This window comes from Aotus nancymaae, unplaced genomic scaffold, assembly GCF_030222135.1.
Source record: "Aotus nancymaae isolate 86718 unplaced genomic scaffold, 86718_ANA_hifiasm-v0.15.2.pri h1tg000036l, whole genome shotgun sequence".
Taxonomy (NCBI): Eukaryota; Metazoa; Chordata; class Mammalia; order Primates; family Aotidae; genus Aotus; species Aotus nancymaae.
In genome coordinates, this window is record NW_026988450.1 from 92788290 (window position 1) to 92808116 (window position 19827).

Consider the following 19827-nt stretch of genomic DNA (forward strand, 5'->3'; position numbering starts at 1 on the left):
GAGGGCGGTGGCGGCGGTGGCGGCGGCGGTGGCGGCGGCGGCGGCGGCGGGAGTGCGCCCGTTTCAAGATGGCGACGGCCATGCTGGGCCCCGGGGCTGTGTGTGCGCAGCGGGCGGCACTGCGGCCTGGGCGGCTGGCGCGGCGACGGCGCTAGCCCGGCCCTCGGTCCCCCTTCGCGGCCGCTCCCTCCACCTCTTCCCGCCTTCCCCGACATGGATCTGCCCGTGGGCCCTGGCGCGGCTGGGCCCAGCAACGTCCCGGCCTTCCTGACCAAACTGTGGACCCTCGTGAGCGACCCGGACACTGACGCGCTCATATGCTGGAGCCCGGTAAGGGCAGCGCGCGGGCATGGGGCCCGTGGGGACCGGGAGGGAGCAGGGCCGCGGCGGACGCGCGGGAGGGGCTCGGCGAGGGGACTGGAGAGCCGGGCCCAGCCGCACCTTGGCTTCCGCGCGGTGACTCTGCCATGGCCCCGCCGGAGAAGGGCGACGGGTCCCGAGCTTGCCCAGACCCAGAGCATTAGGTTGAGAAAGTGGCTGCGAGGCCCACTCCCGGTTTAATTCCTGCCCTAGCGAAGTTTCCTTGGGATGGGGAGAATGGGCCGTCCCATGCTTTGGGCTTCTGCTAACTGTTGGGCGGTTGCGGAAGTGTCCGCACTTGGGGCAAGCACCCGGCTTCGCCAGCGGACGCTGTGCCCCAGGGGACATCGGCGTCCCCAGGGCATGGCCTGTGGGGTGCTGGGTCGGCAACTATTCCGAGAAAGTCAGGACTTGGCACGTGAAGCGGAGGGCGTTGCTGTGGTGGAACAGGAAAGGCCGTGAAAACAGAAAGTAAGACGTCATGAGGCTTCAGGTTGATATCAAGCCCGTTTCCAAATCCCAAATCTGGGTTTCCCAAGAGGAGTTTTTTTTTCATTCCTTATGGGGAGTCTTTATTCGTGTCTCTGTCTTCAGTTGCCTGGCAGCAGGCTTGTTTACATGATCCGACCCTGCAAGACCGGACAGCTCCGGTTTGCAGAAGTAAATCAGTGATTGTCTGGAGTTGGAGATCAGAATCTGCTGTTCACATCCCGGCTGTGACGTCGTGTCCGGTGAGGGGCAGAGCCACAGCCCATGGCTGGCAGTTGATGGCCTGAAGAAAGGCCACACTGGCCGAGCAGGGTGGCTCCTGCCTGTAATCCCAGCACTTTAGGAGGCAGAGAGGGGTGGATCACTTGAGGCCAGGAGTTCAAGACCAGCCCGGACAATATGTCGAATCCCCCACTCTACTAAACATGCAAAAAATTAGCCAGGCATGGTGACACTTGCCTGTGTTCCCAGCTACTTGGGAGGCTGAGGTAGGAGCATCCCTTGAACCTGGGAGGCAGAGGTTGCAGTGAGCTGAGATCCTGCCACTGCACTCCAGCCTGGGCAAGAGTGACACCCTGTCTCAGACAAAAAAAAAAAAAAAGCCACTGATCATTGGGAGCTTTTGGAGGGACCGTGACAGGCGGGGTGCCACCAAGCATGTGTGGCCTCCCAGGAGCTAAGACTCCAGAGTTCTTCAGGCTCTGCTGAGTGCCTCCTGTTTGCACAGCCTCCTACGCTGTTAGGAATGAAGAGAAGTGAACTGAAGCTGACCCAGCCAGGAGGCCAGGTTTTCTGCTTCTCAGGTTTACTGAGGCTCTGCTTTACCTACAGAGTGTTTGGGAATAAAGAGAAGACTGGAAGTCTTTGCTCTTGTTAGAAACACTTTGTATGTGTCCTGCTGATGCCTCTGCATTGGCTTCCCATTCCCAAGTCCCAGTAAGGTAAGGTGCAGTGCACCTTCCTGCAGCTTGACTTCATTTCACCATCTCTTCATTCTAGACCTTGGCATTCTTATGCAAAGGAAATTCTCCCGTGTTTCTGTCTTCTTTTATCCTTCTTTCTTTTTCTTTTTCTTTTTTTTTTTTTTTTGAGACAGAGTCTGGCTCTGTCGCCAGGCTGGAGTATGCAGTGGCACAGTCTCAGCTCACTGTAACCTCCGCCTCCCAGGTTCAAGCAGTTCTCCTGCCTCAGCCTCCTGAGTAGCTGGGATTACAGGTGCACACCACCACTCCCGGCAAATTGTTGTATTTTTAGTAGAGATGGGGTTTCACCACGTTGGCCAGATTGGTCTGGAACTCCTGACCTCAAGTGATCCACCCACCTTGGCCTCCCACAGTGCTGGGATTACAGTGAGCCACCGCACCCAGCCCTTCTTTTTCTTATTCCCCTTAACTCTCAGAAATACTCTCTTGCCCCTTGCGGGAGGGACATCCGAGATTCTCTGGGATATTCTAAGCTTAATCCTACTAGCATGATCTATCCTGTCCTGTAATCTGCTTGCTGTTTCTGCTTAAAGATTATGAGGCATGTGGATTAGGTCCCAGTGTACTGTTTTTGGGACCAAGGCATGTCCTGGGCAGGGCTTTTGAGCAAAGGAGGCAGATCTGATGAGGCCTGTGGCTGGCCTCCACTCCACTCACAGGTGCAGCACCTGTGGGCCTGTTCTCCCTGGGGAGGGATGGGGAGCTGACTGGAATGTGAGTGTCAGTTCCAACTGGTCAGTACGAAGTGGCCATGGTTGGTGTGGGACATAGCAGTGGGGGCTAACATGGAAATGAGACAGAAGCACTGACTTAGAATGGGAAGAAGCCCTTCTCCAGGCTGGGCAGGGGGCTGCAGAGCTTTCTGGCCCTGGCTACCTATCCTGGAGAAAGGAGGTGATCGTCCCATCCTGTGGCTTTGACGGCACTCACACAAGGCCTGAGGACTCCCTGTTGGCAGAGTCCCAAAAGGGGATCCTCCCATCAATCTACTGGCCAGGCCCAGCTGGCTCTCCTGGTGCCCATGCTCTCTGCTGCCTTCTCTGGGACAGTCTCCTTCTGGCTCGGAGTCGTACCACATTCTGCCAAGGAAAACTGTCCCTGTTTAAGAAGATAATGAAGAATTACAGTCATGGTGACTGACTTTCAAGGCTGAATTACTTGGGGGAGACTGAGGCCCAAAAACTGGCCAGTGACTTCACTGCGCCTGGCCAGGAATGGGACCAGGTCTGGACAGCCATTGCACTTCCTCTCCCTGGCTTGAGGTCTGGAGCCCGCTGCAGGCACGGGAGGCAGAACACTGGCTCACTGCCCAGGAGAGCTCGTTTGCTGGGGACTGTGGTAGCTGCCCCATCCCTCTGCTGTTTGATTTCCCACCCCCTAGACCCTCATTCCCACCCACACAGGCAAGGGCCTAGAGGGGACCCAGCAAGTCATGGAGGACAGCATAGCCCTGCCTGCCCTGGAGAGGAATTGTGTCATCCACAAAGTTATGATCACAGGGGATCCACACAAGAGCATAGGCGTGGATGTGGGTGATCCTCCCTCAGCCAGCTTCTCAACAACTTATCCGAAAGGTGCACCTGGATCCAGTACCACTGAGACCTAAAGACATGGGGGGTGTGGGTGCTGAATACCTGGACTAACAGGCAGCTCCATAGGCAGAGCTTGAGACCTGGGACCCGGACCCTCCCTGCCCCGTGCCCTGGTGCCAGCTCTCAGCCCTCCTTCCTCCTCTGCAAGCAGCAGCTCCTCTGTCCACCAGTGGAGGCTCTTATAGGGCCTTGCTGGGCTGCAGCTGACTCAGGAGGGCAGCAGCCTCTTCAGAGAATTTGACAGCATGGAGATCCAAACAGAAGCAGAAAGTGAAGGCCCAGAACTCGGTTCACCATCATCTCAGTTTCTTACAAGCTATGATTCTGTCCCGCCTCTATTAACAAAATTGAAAGGAAGTATAAAAAGTGCTTCTTAGACGGAGAGGTTACAGATATTTCACAAGTGAGAGTAGGAAATGTTTTCAAACCTGATCCACGTTCTAAAAAGAGCCTGGAGAGCCAAGATGGCCGATTACTAACAGCTCAGGATTGTAGCTCCCAGTGAAAGCACACAGAACGAGAGGACGCCACACTTTCAGACGTATTTTTGTTGCTCACGGACCAGGAGATTCCCAGCGGAGGAGCCCCACGGGTCGCCAGCGTGACTCTTGTGGCCGGCGTGGCGGTTCCCAGTGCGGAGTAAATGGGACTGGGTCCCCTTTTGGTTGACATTTGGAGCTCCGGGAAGGCAGAGTCGCCTATTCAGCTGATTGAAAAAGGGACTCAAGAAGGAAGCCAGACTAGAGATTCCCAGGCAGAAAAGCACCATGAATCTTAATACCGCTGTTTTAGCTGGTGCAGTGAGTTGCTCAGATTTCGGCACTGGGATCAAGCTGGACGTCCACTCAGAGACCTTATTTGAAAGTTGGTAATTACAAAGACGACAGGTGGATAAATTTACAATGATGGGAAGAAACCAGCGTAAAAAGGCTGAGAATACCCAAGATCAGAATGCCTCTCCCTCTACAGGGGATCACAGTTCCTCATCAACAAGAGAACAAGACCTGATTGAGAACGAGTGCGTTCCATTAACAGACTTAGGCTTCAGAAAGTGGATAATAAGAAACTTCTGTGAGTTAAAAGAACATGTTCTAGCCCAATGTAAAGAAACTAAGAACCTTGAAAAAAGGTTTGATGAAATGCTAACGAGAATAGACGATTTAGAGAGGATTATAAGTGAATTAATGGAACTGAAGAATACAATACGAGAACTCCGTGAAGTATGCACAGGTTTTAACAGTCGACTTGATCAAGCAGAAGAAAGGATATCAGAGGTCGAACACCAACTTAATGAAATGAAATGAGAAGACAAGTTTACAGAAAAAAGAGTAAAAAGGAATGAGCAAAGTCTCCAAGAAATATGGGGCTATGTGAAAAGACCGAATTTACGTTTGATAGGTATACCTGAATGTCATGAAGAGAATGAATCCAAGCTGGAAAATATTCTTCAGGATATTATTCGGGAAAACTTTCCTAACCTAGTAAGGCAGAACAATACTCAACTCCAGGTAATACAGAGAACACCACAAAGATATTCCTGAAGTAGAGCAACTCCAAGACACATAATCGTTAAATTCACCAGAGTTGAAATAAAGGAGAAAATTCTAAGGGCAGCTAGAGAAAAAGGTCAGGTTACCCATAAAGGGAAGCCTATCAGACTCACAGCAGATCTCTCAGCAGAAACCCTACAAACCAGAAGAGAGTGGGGGTCAATATTCAATATCCTTAAAGAGAAGAATTTTCAACCCAGAATCTCATATCCAGCCAAACTAAGCTTCATAAATGAAGAAAAAATAAAATTTTTCGTGAACAAGCAAGCACTCAGAGATTTCATCACCACCAGGCCTGCTTTACAAGAGCTTCTGAAAGAAGCACTATACACAGAAAGGAACAACCAGTATCAGTCATCCCAAAAACTTACCACAAGGTAAAGAGTATCTCCATAATGAAGAATTTATATCAACTAATGGGAAAAATAGCCAGCTAGCATTAAACCACAATATTGAACTCACAAATATTAATATTAATTCTAAATTTAACTATATTAAATGCCCCAATCAAAGACACAGACAGGCAAATTGAATAAAAAGTCAAAACCCATCAGTACGCTGTATCCAGATCCATCTCATAAGCAAGGACATACTAAGACTTAAAGCAAAGGGTTGGTGGAAGACTTACCAATCAAATGGAGAGAAAAAAAAACAGGAGGTGTAACTTTCGTCTCTGACAAAATAGACTTTAATAGTAACAAAGGCTAAAAGAAACAACGAAGGACATTACATAATGGTAAAAGGATCAATGCAACAACAGGAGTCAATGACCCCATAAATATATATGCACCCAATACAGGAGCACCCAGATACATAAGACAAGTTCTTAATGACTTATAAAGAGACTTGGACTCCCGCAAAATAATAGCGGGAGATTTTGACACCACATTGTTAATATTCGACGGATCAACAATATAGAAAATTAACAGGGACATCTATGATTTGAACTCAGACCTGGAACAAGTAAACTCAGTGAATATTTATAGAATTCTCCACTCCAGGTCCACAGAACATACATTTTTCTCAGTATCACACCTATTTTGAAAGTGACCACATAACTGGAAGTAAATCACTCTTCAGCATTTGCATAGCATTTCACAGACTTAAATGAAATATTGGCTGGCTGGCTGTTTGTTATTTTCTTCCCTTATTCCTTCCTGTCTCCGTTGTTAAGCACAATTATCAGCATAAAAGAGGTTTTTAATACCTATTTTTAGATTGCATTCCGGCCCGGGCAAGAGAGCAAGACTCTGGTTCTCTCTCCTCCTTTTTCTTTCTTTTTCTTTCTTCTCTTTTTCTCCTCCTCCCTCACTCCCTCTTTCCCTCCCTCTCTCCCTACTTCCTTCAAAAAAAAAAAGAAAGAAAGAAAATGTTAGAGGGCAGACCAGCCATAGAGCTCGCTCCCTACAAATTTCTAGGACACAGATCTGCCTCAAATGACCATGCAGGATATGAAAACCAGGGAGCGATATGTAATAGAATGGCCAGGCATTGATGAAGATGAGGCCTGAGGGAAAAGAGCCTGGCCCAGCCCCACTTCCCTGCCCTACAGGGCTAACTGTGGCTGCCCTAGGCAGCCGTGGACTCCAGGCTGAGGCCTGGCTGTGGCATCCGAGCCCCAGGGGCCACCCAACTGGCTGAGGAGCCTAAGGACAAGGCACAGCCACACGACCTGTGCCAGACAAATGCTGGGATGTTGGTCGTGAATGCAGGTTAGGATGAACTCCAGTAGACCCAGGCCTTGGGATCAGGGTGAGGCCAGAGGGGCGTCCGGGTGCAAAATTTAAGGAAGCACTCTCTATATTATTATTCTTTTTTAGACAAGGTCTCTCTCTGTTGCCCAGGCTGGAGTGCAGGGCTATGATTGCAGCTCACTGCATCCTCTGCCTCCCGGGCTCAAGTGATCCAGTCACCTCAGCTGAGTCATTGGGACTACAGGCTCACACCACCAGCACACCTGGCTTTTTTTTTTTTTGTTAAGGTTTTAGTGGAGACAAAGGCTCACCATATTGCCCAACTCGAGCTGCCCTCCCACCTCAGCCTCACAAGGTGCTGGGATTACAGGCTTGAGCCACCGCGCCTGGCCCGGAGGCATTCCTTTTTAAGACCCGCCTGTATTTGGATGGCCCTGAGAGTGAGGGCCTCCTTAGATGTGGGCTCCTGGACACCTGTCTTCACCTGGCTCCAGCCTCACGGGTGCAGTTCTCTTCTCTTTGGCAGCAGGAAGGACTCTAGAAGAATGTGCTGAGACCCTGGGGGTCCCTGAGATTGAGAGAGCTGGAGGTCACCAAGACCTTGGGCCTATCCCCTGAGGTGGGGTCCACTGAAAGCCAGCGGTCAGATGGCCACGGTGGAGGGGATGGGTCTCTGGGTGCACAGTTGGGAGCAGAGTGATCCCTGCGGTAAGGCAAGCGGCAAGGCATCCACTCGTGAACACATGAGGATTTACAGAAGCAGAGCTGATCTGGCCACACCCAGTCACTCAGACCCTGGCCCCAGATTGTGTCCAGAGCTCCCACAGCAGGCAGGGCCACTCCTGCTTCCCCGGTTCTGAGAGCTGCCAGGACCCAGCAGGCCCACCGGCCCCACCCTTGCAGGTCGGCATTTGGCCCAGTGTGCTAGAGGCCCCACAGCAGTAGCTGTGAGGAGCATTACAGGGTCTGGAGGCCCCGATGTACCCCTGGACCGGAGTGCCTCCAGGTACGGCCGTGAGAAGTCACACAGCTGTCCCTGCACAGCCTCTGTGCAAAACACGAGGTCGAGCCTTCTTGGTCTTTGTCCTCTTCTGTCCATAGCCTTTCACATAGACGGCACAGTGCCCACTTTCTAGATGAGAAAACCGAGGCTCATCACCACCAGGCACCACGCCTTTCCTGAGCAGGGCAACAAAAGCCTGGCCCAAACTTGACTCCTTAAAACAACAAACATTTGGCCAGGCACGCTGGCTCGCACCTGTAATCCCAGCACTTTGGGAGGCCGAGGAGGATCACCTGAGATTAGGAGTCCAGACCAGCCTAGCCAACGTGGTAAAACTCTGTCTCTACTAAAATACAAAAATTAGCTGGGCATGGCGGCATGCACCTGTAATCCCAGCTACTTGGGAGGCTGAGGCAGGAGAATCACTTGAACCTAGGAGGCAGAGGTTGCAGTGAGCTGGGATCATGGCACTACACCAGGACTCTATCTCAAAAAAAAAAAAAAAAAACCTGGGTAAGTTAAAGGCCTAAATAAATGGAGAGAAATAGTTCCATTTCTGGGAACAGAAGACTTAGTGTTATTTAAAGGAGAACAAAATTAGAAGAGTTACACTATCTGAACTCAAGACTCACTATAAAGCTCTAATAATCAAGACTGAATGATATAAGCATAAATATAAACATGTAAACAAACGGAGCAGACTATATGTTTCAGAAATAGACTCACCCATCCAAGGCTGGTTGATCTTGACAAAGGTGCCACTAGTTCAATGGAGAAATAATCTGTTCAACAAACAGTGCTGGGAAAATGGGACGTCCATAAACAAAAACGTGAGCCTTGTCCTTTACCTCACACCATATACAAAACTAACTGAGAATGGATTGGAGATTAAATATGAGCTGAGACAACAAAACTTCTCGAGAAAAAAACCCTTTTAATCTTGAGTTAGGACACAAAATCACAAAATAGGGAAAAATTGATAAAGTCTACTTCATCAAAGTTAAAAATATCTCCTCTTCAAAACACACCGTTAAGAAATTAAGAAGCGGGGCCGGGCACGGTGGCTCACGCCTGTAATCCCAGCACTTTGGGAGACCGAGGCGGGTGGATCAAGAGGTCAAGAGATCGAGACCATCCTGGTCAACATGGTGAAACCCCGTCTCTACTAAAAATACAAAAAATTAGCTGGGCATGGTGGCGCATGCCTGTAATCCCAGCTACTTGGGAGGCTGAGGCAGGAGAATTGCCTGAACCCAGGAGGCGGAGGTTGCGGTGAGCCGAGATCGCGCCATTGCACTCCAGCCTGGGTAACAAGAGCGAAACTCCGTCTCAAAAAAAAAAGTTGTAGTTTTGAAAATGCTTTAATGAGGTGAGAGCTGAGGAGAGGGTGATCAGAGCCCTGGGTGTCCTCCGCCTGCTGTGGCTGGGGCGGAGTCTCCACTCTGAGGGGTGGGCAAGGTGGAGGAAGGGAGCCTTGGCCTTTTGGCCACATGCACCAGGAACTTAGTCTCTTCAGCCTGGAGTCAGTGAGGATGAGATGTTCTGGTGGTCTTTCTAGCCCGTGAGATCCAAGGGCTCCCATCTTCTTCCCCTCCCTTCAGGTGTAGTGTACATCAGGCAAGCTGGGGCTCAGATGCCACCAAGACTCACTGTTCATACCAAGTGTTAGCAGATTTTACTCAACACATGTTATCTGTCATACGCCTTTAGGACAGTTCTGAGATTTTAAGCAGGCTTCGCTTGTTTCACGGGAAGTGCCTCCACAAAGCTCCTCACAACATGGCTGTTCCAGAAGTGGAAATCTCTCCATTTTCAAAGGACAGTCTTCACTGGGTCTTACTGTGTTGCCCAGGCTGATCTCCAACTCCTGGGCTCAAGCAGTCGTCCTGCTGTGGCCTCCCAAAGTGCTGGGATCACAGGCATGAGTTGCCACACCCAGCCAATATAGAATGATTGAGTGGCAGGGTCTTTTAATACTTTCACTTTATCTGTTTTATTTTGTTTTTTGAGATGGAGTGTCACCCAAGCTGAAGTAGAGTGTCTTGATCTCAGCTCACTCTAACCTCCACCTCCCGGGTTCAAGCGATTCTCCTGCCTCAGCCTCCCAAGTAACTAGGATTGCAGGCACCCATCACCACACCCATCTAATTTTTGTATTTTTAGTAGAGACAGGGTTTCACCATGCTGGCCAGGAGGTCTCAATCTCTTGTCCTCGTGATCCACCCAACTCAGCCCCCAAGGTGCTGGGATTACAGGCCTGAGCCACCGCGCCCGGCTGGCTCTGCTCATTTTTATTCCTTCTTTTTTCTTTCTTTTCCTCACACTGGACCATCTTTGTTGACCTATCTTCATGTTTGCTGGCCCCTCCGTCTCCTAGTCAGGTCTGCTCTTGAGCCCCTCTGGTTAACTTTTAATCGGAGTTATTAATACTTTCAACTCCATAATTTTGATTTTGTGCTTCTTTATAATTTTTATCTTTTTTTAATGGCAAGAACTGCAATTAAATTTTCCTCTCTTTACTGATACATTGTTTGGTAAGATGTCATTCTCATGCTTTAGTTCTTCAGATGTGGTTTCCTTTAGTTGTTTTAATTTTTTTTTTTTTTTGAAAACTAGAGTTTTGTTTGTCTGTTTTCAGTCTGTTACTGAGGCTGGAGCGAAGCAGCCCAGTCACAGCTCACTGCAGCCTTCACCTCTGGAGCTCAAGGGATCCTCCCTCCTCAGCCTCCCGAGTAGGTGGGATGACAGGTGTGTACCACCACGCCCAGCTAATTTCTCTATTTTTTCTGGAGACGGGGTTTCACCTCGTTGCCCAGGCCAGTCTCCAACTCCTGAGCTCAAGCGATCCACCCACCTCACTCTCCCAAAGTGCTAGGACCACAGGCATGCGCCAGCGTTCCCGGCTGGAAAACTGGAATTCTAACAGGTAGCCAGCGGCAGCTCTGGAGCTCGGGTTCCCCGCCTCCCCAGATTGGCCGTCGCTCCTGTTTGTTAGGTGGCTTTTTGGGACTCTGTAAAGGTTGTGTTCTTTGTTGTTTATGGCAACTGTAGTCTCTGTTCAGTTAACTGACTTAGGTGGTGATGGGGCAGAAATGTTCTTGAATGCCTGGAGCCACTGACTCTCCCGTCTTTTCTGGGGGCTGTGTGTGTGTGTTGGGGATGCCTTCAGCACTCGGCCAGGCAGTGGACAACCTGACTATACCGTTTCCCTCCCGCTTACGCAGAGCCTCAAGGTCAGCCAGAGGCGAGAGCTCGGGGCTGGCTTGGGTCTTTCCTGAACGTGGGCATGTACGTAGCTGCAGGATGTCCAGGAATGTCTCCGAGCTTTCCAGAGCCCCTAGTGGCACCTCCTTCTCCAGCTTTTCCTGCCAGGTCTCCTGGTTAGTTGTCGTTCCCAGCTGCCAGGCATGCCTCAGGCGGCCACAGCATTCAGACATCACCGCTAGATATTTCAGCAGGCACACCTAGGAAAAAGGCTTTTTTATACAGGAGAGCTTCAAGTCAGATCAGAGACAGCCTTGCGAGTGAACTCTTCAGGTCAGATACTGACAGTTCTCTGGGAATGGGACCTTGAAGAGCCCAAGCCCTGCCCCACACCTCAGTGGCTGCCAGGATGCTGGTTCCCACAGGGACTGCAGCTGTTGGTTTTCAGGGCTGCAGAAGGAGTGGGAATAGGGCATGTTAAAATGCCACAAAGCCTGGCCAGGCACGGTAGCTCATGCCTCTTTTCCCAGCACCCGGGAAGGCTGAGGTGGGTGAATCACTTGAGGTCAGGAATTCAAGACCAGCCTGGACAACATGGTGAAACCCCATCTCTACTAAAAATACAGAAATTAGCCGGGCATGGTGGCACCTGTAGCCCCAGCTACTCTGGAGGCTGAGGCACGAGAATCGCTTGAACTAGGGAGGCGGAGGCTGAGCTGAGCTGTGTTCAAGCCACTGCACTCCAGCCTGAGCAAAAGAGCAAGACCCGGTCTCCAAAAAAATAAAACTCACAAAGCCCACAGTTCTAAGATTGGGCTGTTTTTCTTGCATGAACGCTGCCTGTGCTACTGTGATGCTGTGGTTAATTTTCAGAGTTCTGGAAAGTCGGCTCGGCGGCTTTCACCGTCTCTCTGCTGCTCTTTTGGAGCCCTTTCCCTGACCACCTCCCTCCCCCCACACGCACATCCCTGTTTATTTTTTATTATTATTATTTTTATTTATTTATTTGAGACGGAGTTTCGCTCTTGTTACCCAGGCTGGAGTGCAATGGCGTGATCTCGGCTCACCGCAACCTCCGCCTCCTGGGTTCAGGCAATTCTCCTATCTCAGCCTCCTGAGTAGCTGGGATTACAGGCACGCGCCACCATGCCCAGCTAATTTTTTGTATTTTTAGTAGAGACGGGGTTTCACCATGTTGACCAGGATGGTCTCGATCTCTTGACCTCTTGATCCACCCGCCTCGGCCTCCCAAAGTGCTGGGATTACAGGCGTGAGCCACCGCGCCCGGCCATCCCTGTTTATTTTCACATCTCTAGACTGGAAAGCGGTTCTCCACTTCTGGTACCACCCCACAGAGTCCTTCTGGCTTTTCTTCCTGTTGACATCTGTCGCTCCCTTCCCTGGCAAGGAGAAACCTATCCCACTACCCTGAACTCATTTCTTCACTGGGTCAGTCACCCCTTCCTAGGAATGTGCCCCTCATCACTTGCTGGCCCTGCTCTGGGCCCCCTTCCCTGCTGTGTGGGTTTCTCTCCGTCCCCTCTGAGCCACCGTGGCGACGGCCAGCAGGGATGCCTCCCTCACCAACTCCTCCTAATGGCTCAGGGCCTGGGCTCAGGAAGGACGTGGAAGAGGAAGAGAATATGCAGTGTTTGACTATCTCTGTTTCTCATCTCACATGACAAAACGAGAATGAACTTGGATTTCTGAACACAACCGTGTTTTCCTCGGGAGTGATGAAATTAGGGCTCCCTTTCCTTAGCTGTTCCTAAGGGAAATGTGCTGCTTAAAGCCAAACACTCATCCCATAGACACAGGCCAGCGTGTGGTGGGTGCTTTGTGAGTGGAAAGGTGGCATCGGTCATCTCTAGAATGTCTGGGGAGGGGCTTCCCGACCACGAGGAAGGCCCTGCAGCTGCCCACTGCCAAGTCCTGGGCCTCACAGTGAGGATGCAGACCACGCAGCACAGATGAGGCCCAGGTGGCAGGTGGTCCCAGGAACAAACTCACGTCCTGCCAGCCCCCGGGGCGGCCCAGGCACCGCTGCCCTTTGCTGCCAGGCGTGACCCACCCATGTCTCCTGACAGAGTGGGAACAGCTTCCACGTGTTCGACCAGGGCCAGTTTGCCAAGGAGGTGCTGCCCAAGTACTTCAAGCACAACAACATGGCCAGCTTCGTGCGGCAGCTCAACATGTGTGAGTGCTGCCTCTGGGCAGGCAGGGGCGTGGGCATGCGGACAGTGAGTCAGGACCCAGCAGGAGGACCCTGTGGAAGAAGGATGGGACCCCTGTGCTGGCCAGGGCCATGGTGTGGAACCCTGCATGCCTGGGGGCCAGGGGCAGCTGCCTCTTCCATGGTGGGGGAGGGTCCTTGTGGGTGTGAACCTGGGGTCCCCAGGGAAAAACCGTGAAGCCCGAGCTGAACTCGCATGTGTATCGGGCGCGGGGAGCCCTGTGGGGACACGGGGTCTCCCTTAGACCAAGACCACCTGGCCACCCAGGCATGGGCTCTGAGGAGGCAAAGTGGGCTCTTACCAGGGCCAAGTCCCCAGCAGCCTCCCGGGGCAGTGGCCGCTCTTGTGGCCGCTCTCGGAGGCTGCTGGTCCCGTCCTGAGGCAGAGCCACCACCGCCCTGTTACGTGCAGATGGCTTCCGGAAAGTGGTCCACATCGAGCAGGGCGGCCTGGTCAAGCCAGAGAGAGATGACACAGAGTTCCAGCACCCGTGCTTCCTGCGTGGCCAGGAGCAGCTCCTTGAGAACATCAAGAGGAAAGTGACCAGTGTAAGTGCTGCGCCATACCCTCGCCTGCCCTCGCACACCTCTCCCTCAGAGCTCCCACCCCAGCCTGCCCCCTTCCTGGGAGACCCGGTGGCCCTGGGCGAGCCCCAGCCTGCCAAGCTCCCAGGCCCCTTCAGTGACTCCCTTTCCTCTCGGGGCGGGGCGGGGGGGATCCAGGTTTCCACCCTGAAGAGCGAGGACATCAAGATCCGCCAGGACAGCGTCACTAAGCTGCTGACGGACGTGCAGCTGATGAAGGGGAAGCAGGAGTGCATGGACTCCAAGCTCCTGGCCATGAAGCAGTAGGTCCACACCAGCACTGTGGGCTGCACTGGGTCCTGGCGCCCACCAGGAGGCCCCGTGTGCTGTGGGGGCAGAGCCTTGTCTGGGGCCCCAGGTGCTCGGCCCCACCCTCCCCCTCCACGCAGATGTACCCTAGGCCTCTGTGGCAGCCCCACCACCCGTGGCTGCTTCAGAAGCTCTAGGGCAGCCATTCTCCACGTGCAGAAGGGAGTTGGGGGTGCCCTGCTCCGTACATCTCCAGTGCCCCCTGGGCCATCCTGGCTTCCTGGGGCATTGGCTTCTGCCTGGGGCCCACAGCACAGGCGAGCTGGGTGCCAAGCTTGGCAGGACCCACCAGCCTACTTCTGAGCACAAACCCTGTACACCAGACCCCTCCCACAGGCCAGGGTCAGCAGGAGCTTCCGCAGCAGGCCTGTGGCCGGACCTCTTGCTGCTCCCCCGTCCCCTCCCCATGGCTCCATCTCGAGGTGCAGCGGGTCGCCATCCCACCCGCCTCAACCCTGGGGGTAGATGCATCTCTGCCCTACACGTGCTGGGCTTACGGAGCCATCCCCCGAGTCCCTCCTCTCCAGGACCCTGCAGCTCTGGGAAAACCTTAGCAGGGGCCTAACACACAGTGTTGCCTGAGAAACTGAGGCAGGGCTACTTCAGAAGGCTGGCTCAGGTCTCACACCCACTTTGGGACTCCAGGCGTGCGGGAACGCCAACCCCAGTGCGGTATCCTCAGCTCCAAGCAGCAGGTGCTCTTGACCCCCACGTCATGGAGGAGGCCCTGGCCTCAGACTCTTCCGCATGGGGTCCAGCAGGAGCCACTGGCTTTGTGATTCCTGGAATCCGGCCACATGGGCCTGGCCTACTAGGACACAGGCACCTCTCAGGGTGGCCCCAAGAAGACTCACAGGCTTGGCTGGGCCTAGCCTCCCAGAGCAGCAGGAGCCCGCTCACGGCCCTGCTCACCTGCCTGGGGACAGTGCTGGGGAAGCTCCTCCCTACCACATGGGGCCACCTCTGAGCCACTCCTAGGCCTGTCGAGGGTCCTGAGCATCTGCAGGATACAGGACAGCTGGTTGTGCAGCCTGAAGAACCGTCCTCCCCAAACCTGGCTTCTCGGGCCTTGTAGGGGAGGCTCAAGGGTCTGCCCTTAAGGCATCCCTCCAGATGTTGTCCAGGATGGATGCCAGGATCTGGGTGCACCTGGCTCGCTCTGTCCCCAACCACTCTACCTGACACCAGCAGTCCCCGGCAGGGAGGGGCAGTGGGACCAGCAAGCTCTGGCCTGTCCCCTAGCCCCTCCACACAGCAGTTCTCATACTGGACTGGGCCAGGCCAGACATGGTCACAGTCACCCCTGCTCCCACCTGGGAGACGGTAGGGTCTGTGGGGCTCCTGGAATTGGGCCCCACTGACCCAGCCTGGTCTGTTGCAGTGAGAATGAGGCTCTGTGGCGGGAGGTGGCCAGCCTTCGGCAGAAGCACGCCCAGCAGCAGAAAGTCGTCAACAAGGTGGGGACAGGGCCAGAGGGCCAGCGGGGGCCCCACAAGTGCCGGGGTGACTGTGTCCTCCTCTCTCCCCACAGCTCATTCAGTTCCTCATCTCGCTGGTGCAGTCAAACCGGATCCTGGGAGTGAAGAGAAAGATGTGAGGTTCTGGGGATACCTGCATCCGCCACACGGGGCGCGGGGCCCAGGGCCATCCCCCTCCTCTGTCAGCTGTGCCCTGTGTGCCCCAAGCCTGGGGGAGGCGGCTGACCCGCACCCTTTCCTGCAGCCCCCTGATGCTGAACGACAGCGGCTCAGCACATTCCATGCCCAAGTATGGCCGGCAATTCTCCCTGGAGCACGTCCATGGCCCAGGCCCCTACTCGGTGAGCCCCGGGGGCAGGGCTCCCATCCAGGCATGGGGGCGGTGATGGGGTCGCCCCGGCCCGTGTTTCATGGGCCTCCTGCCTTTGATTGCAGGCCCCATCCCCGGCCTACAGCAGCTCCAGCCTCTACGCCCCCGATGCTGTGGCCAGCTCTGGACCCATCATCTCCGACATCACTGAGCTGGCTCCTGCCAGCCCCGTGGCCTCCCCCGGCGGGAGCATAGACGAGAGGTGGGGGCCGCATCACCCCAGCCCTGTTCCCCCAATGAGGCGAGCCCCTTTGGGCCCAGGGCAGAGTTGGGGGTGAGGTGGGGCCGCCAAGACACCAGCTAATGTGGCCCCGCCTGGTATCCAGGCCCCTGTCCAGCAGCCCCCTGGTGCGTGTCAAGGAGGAGCCCCCCAGCCCACCTCAGAGCCCCCGGGTAGAGGAGGCGAGTCCCGGGCACCCATCTTCCGTGGACACCCTCTTGTCCCCGACCGCCCTCATTGACTCCATCCTGCGGGAGAGTGAGCCTGCCCCCGCCTCCGCCACAGCCCTCACGGACGCCAGGGGCCACACGGACACCGAGGGCCGACCCCCCTCACCCCCGCCCACCTCCACCCCTGAAAAGTGCCTCAGCGTAGCCTGCCTGGACAAGTGAGTGCTGCCCCTACCTCAGAGCTCGGGGCTGGGGAGGGGGATGGGTGCCAACCAGATCACCCCACAGCCCCGAACGCCACGGAAGCCAAGGGCGTGGCAGGACAGGCTGCCGGACCCTGCTCTTGGCCACCCCTCCTGCTGCCGCCACCCTCTCGCCACAGGCCACGGGTCCCAGCATCAGTCATGCCACCCAGACCGACAGCAGGAGATGGTGAGCGGGGCCCAGCCTCGACACCCCCAGCCCCTGCCTGCAGTGGGGACTCTTGTTTTTGTATCTTGCAGTTTGGCTCGCACTCCACAGATGTCTGGGGTCGCCCGCCTCTTCCCCTGCCCCTCTTCCTCTCCACATGGCCGAGTCCAGCCAGGGTTAGCGCTGACCCCACTGGGGAGGGAGGAGGGCCCTGCCAGAGCCCGGGCCCTCCCACACAGCCGTGGACCAGACCCAGCCTGGCCGGGCACGAGCATTGGGCCTGGGCAGTAGCACTCTGGGCCCCTCTGTGACGGGGGCTCAATGTCATCCTGCCTCTCCTGACCACAGGCCTGTGGTCATTGCCTGTGACAAGGACAGGCTTCCCTGGCCTGGCGCGGCCTCTGGTGCTGGCAGGATCCAGGCTGCGGTACTGACTGCACTTCCCTGTCAGGCGTGGTCTCTGGGGCACCTCCAGGACCCAGCCTGGCTGCCTGTCCAATGGCTCAGGTGTGCCCCATGGCCTTGGGCTCTCTTGGTCACCACCATCAGACCGTGGGTCTTATCCCTACAGCAGCATTGGGGCAGGGGCTGAACCACCCACACGCTGAGCACGGCCCCAGCTGTTTTCCAAACGCAACGGGAAACCTCACCAGCCCTGAAAACTGAAACCCCCGACCCTCATGCTGGAGCTGAATACACCTCTTCTCTCCTGCTGCCGCCAAGGCCTCCAGGCCCTCATGGTGACGGGATGCCCCGCATGGGTCCGGCCACACCCGTGCAGGGCACAGAGCCCCCACCGCCTTCCAGGCCGTCCTCCAGCCTGTGCAGGCCTATACGGGGGCATTACCTGGGGGACACAGCCAAGGGGGGCCCTTCTGCAGGAGGGCATCAGGGTGCAGGGCCTGGGGCACTTGTTCACCTACCCCCTCATCCCGGACCAGGAATGAGCTCAGCGACCACCTGGATGCTATGGACTCCAACCTGGACAGCCTGCAGACCATGCTGAGCAGCCACGGCTTCAGTGTGGACACCAGCGCCCTGCTGGATGTGAGTCAAGCCCCGCCCCGCCCCGCCCCGCCCCGCCCCGCCCCAGGTGCAGTGCTGACTTCCCTCCCTCCTCTGCAGCTGTTCAGCCCCTCGGTGACTGTGCCCGACATGAGTCTGCCTGACCTTGACAGCAGCCTGGCCAGTGTGCGTAGGTGGGTGGGGGGGGTGAGGGGGAATGAGACAGGCAGGAGTACTCACGGTACCCCTCCACCCCACAGATCCAGGAGCTCCTGTCTCCCCAGGAGCCCCCCAGGCCTCCTGAGGCAGAGAACAGCAGCCCAGATTCAGGTGAGCCAAATCCCATCAGTCCCCCTCTCTGCCCGACCCGCACAGCCTTGACACCCCCACCCCCGCAGGGAAGCAGCTGGTGCACTACACGGCGCAGCCCCTGTTCCTGCTGGACCCCGGCTCCGTGGACACCGGGAGCAGCGACCTGCCCGTGCTGTTTGAGCTGGGAGAGGGCTCCTACTTCTCCGAAGGGGACGGCTTTGCAGAGGACCCCACCATCTCCCTGCTGACAGGCTCAGAGCCTCCCAAAGCCAAGGACCCCACTATCTCCTAGATGACCGGGAGGAGCCGGGCCAGCCATGGCCTGCCCACCCCCACCCCCAGTGCAGGGCTGGTCCTGGGGAGGCGAGGCAGGCTCACGGTCCTGGGCACTGGTGGGTTGGCCACCACAGCCCTAGCAGGATACACAGAGGGGCTTGGGCCTGGGCAGCACCTCTGGTCAGGAGGGTCGCCCGCCTGCCAGTCTGCCTTCACCCAACCCCGTGTCCTGTGGTTTGGTTGGGGCTTCACAGCCACACTTGGACTGACCCTGCAGGTTGTTCATAGTCAGAATTGTATTTTGGATTTTTACACAACTATCCTGTTTCCTGTTCCATAGAGATATACAGATATATACACACAAGTGGACAGACGGACAGACGAGACAGGCAGAGATCTATAAACAGACAGGCTCTATGCTGTGGCCTCCCATGTGGTTCCTCTGTCCCAGAGTGGTGTGGTGGGTGGGGATGCAGTGAGGGGCCCAGGGCACAGAAGGGCTGGGCTGCAGCGGCCTCCTGGGGGAAGGCAGATGCTTGCAGTGCCCTGTGCACCCCCACCTCTGCGGGACCAGCATTTGCTCGTAGTTCTTTATTGAGGGACCAGGGTTGGGCACCCAAGAACTGCAAGGAACCCCCTTCCCAAGGTGTCTGCACTCAAGGATGAGGACACAGGGTGGGCACACTGTCTTCCATCAGAGCCTGAACCCTCCTATGTAGGCATGGGCAACGGGAGCCTGTCCCATGGCCTCAGGGTTTTCCACTCCGCCTGGTGGAGGAAGGGAAGGTGGCCTCCCAGGCAGCCTGGGGTGGGCAGTGGAACGGGCTTTGCCTCCTGGGCAAGGCCTTCTCAGCCTCCGTTCCATTCTTTATCTGGCAGAAACAGCTTGTTCTCAGGCTCCATTGGCCAAGGGGTGGGGAGAGGCACAGGACCGTATGCAGCATGGGGGAGTCGGGACCCCACTATTGCCTCCGGCACAGGGCCCACCAGCCCCTACTGGGGTAGAGGGAGGACACCACCAAGGTATCCCACCCTCCCCACAAGGCCACCACAGTCCAACGGGTTGCTGATGAGGCCCAGGGTGCAGCTCTGGGACCCGTACAGTGCTTCAAACAACACCTGCCTGTTGGGCCACAGCTGCAGGTCTGGGAGCACCAGGGACTGGTATAGTTTTGAGGTCTTTAATCAGGTAGTCACCCCAGCAAGGTAAGGCAGCAGCAGGGCCCTGGGGTTACCCCTGACCTCTCTGCAACTAGGGTGGCTCTATCTGCCCAGCTTCATGGATATAAAGGCTGCAGGGCTACACGGTTTACACTGCCCAGCCAGCCTGGAGCCAGGAGTGCAGAGGGCAAGGAAGGCCCGGGAACCAGGGGTGGCCCAGCCTCATGGAGGGCAGCTGAGGGCCACCTGGCTGCCCAGGTTCCAACTGAAGGAGAGAAGCTGCCAAACCGGGGCCCTGCCCCAAGGTGAATGACCACGGACACAGCCATTGTGCACCACAGCCTCTTAGCTCACCAGACACACGCCAGAAAGGCCCTAGGGACTGCCCATCCCTGGGCCACCCTGGTCGGGGCCCACTTACA

At 55.6% G+C, this 19827-nt stretch overlaps 2 protein-coding genes across 2 annotated transcripts; one reads left to right on the forward strand and one right to left on the reverse strand.

The window, feature by feature from the left end:
• Positions 1–59: 59 nt before the first annotated feature.
• Positions 60–18661, forward strand: HSF1 (heat shock transcription factor 1). Its single transcript, XM_021676019.2, has 13 exons — positions 60–330; positions 12963–13071; positions 13521–13657; positions 13832–13956; positions 15384–15459; positions 15534–15595; positions 15725–15821; positions 15916–16052; positions 16177–16458; positions 17593–17698; positions 17777–17842; positions 17917–17986; positions 18055–18661. The coding sequence occupies exons 1-13, from the start codon at positions 214–216 to the stop codon at positions 18258–18260; spliced, it is 1590 nt and encodes a 529-aa protein (XP_021531694.1). The 5' UTR covers positions 60–213; the 3' UTR covers positions 18261–18661.
• Positions 18178–19734, reverse strand: LOC105731486 (uncharacterized). Its single transcript, XM_064384105.1, is given in 3 exon segments — positions 18178–19367; positions 19369–19469; positions 19672–19734. Coding segments are annotated over 3 exon segments (696 nt in total). The 3' UTR covers positions 18178–18835.
• Positions 19735–19827: the final 93 nt, after the last annotated feature.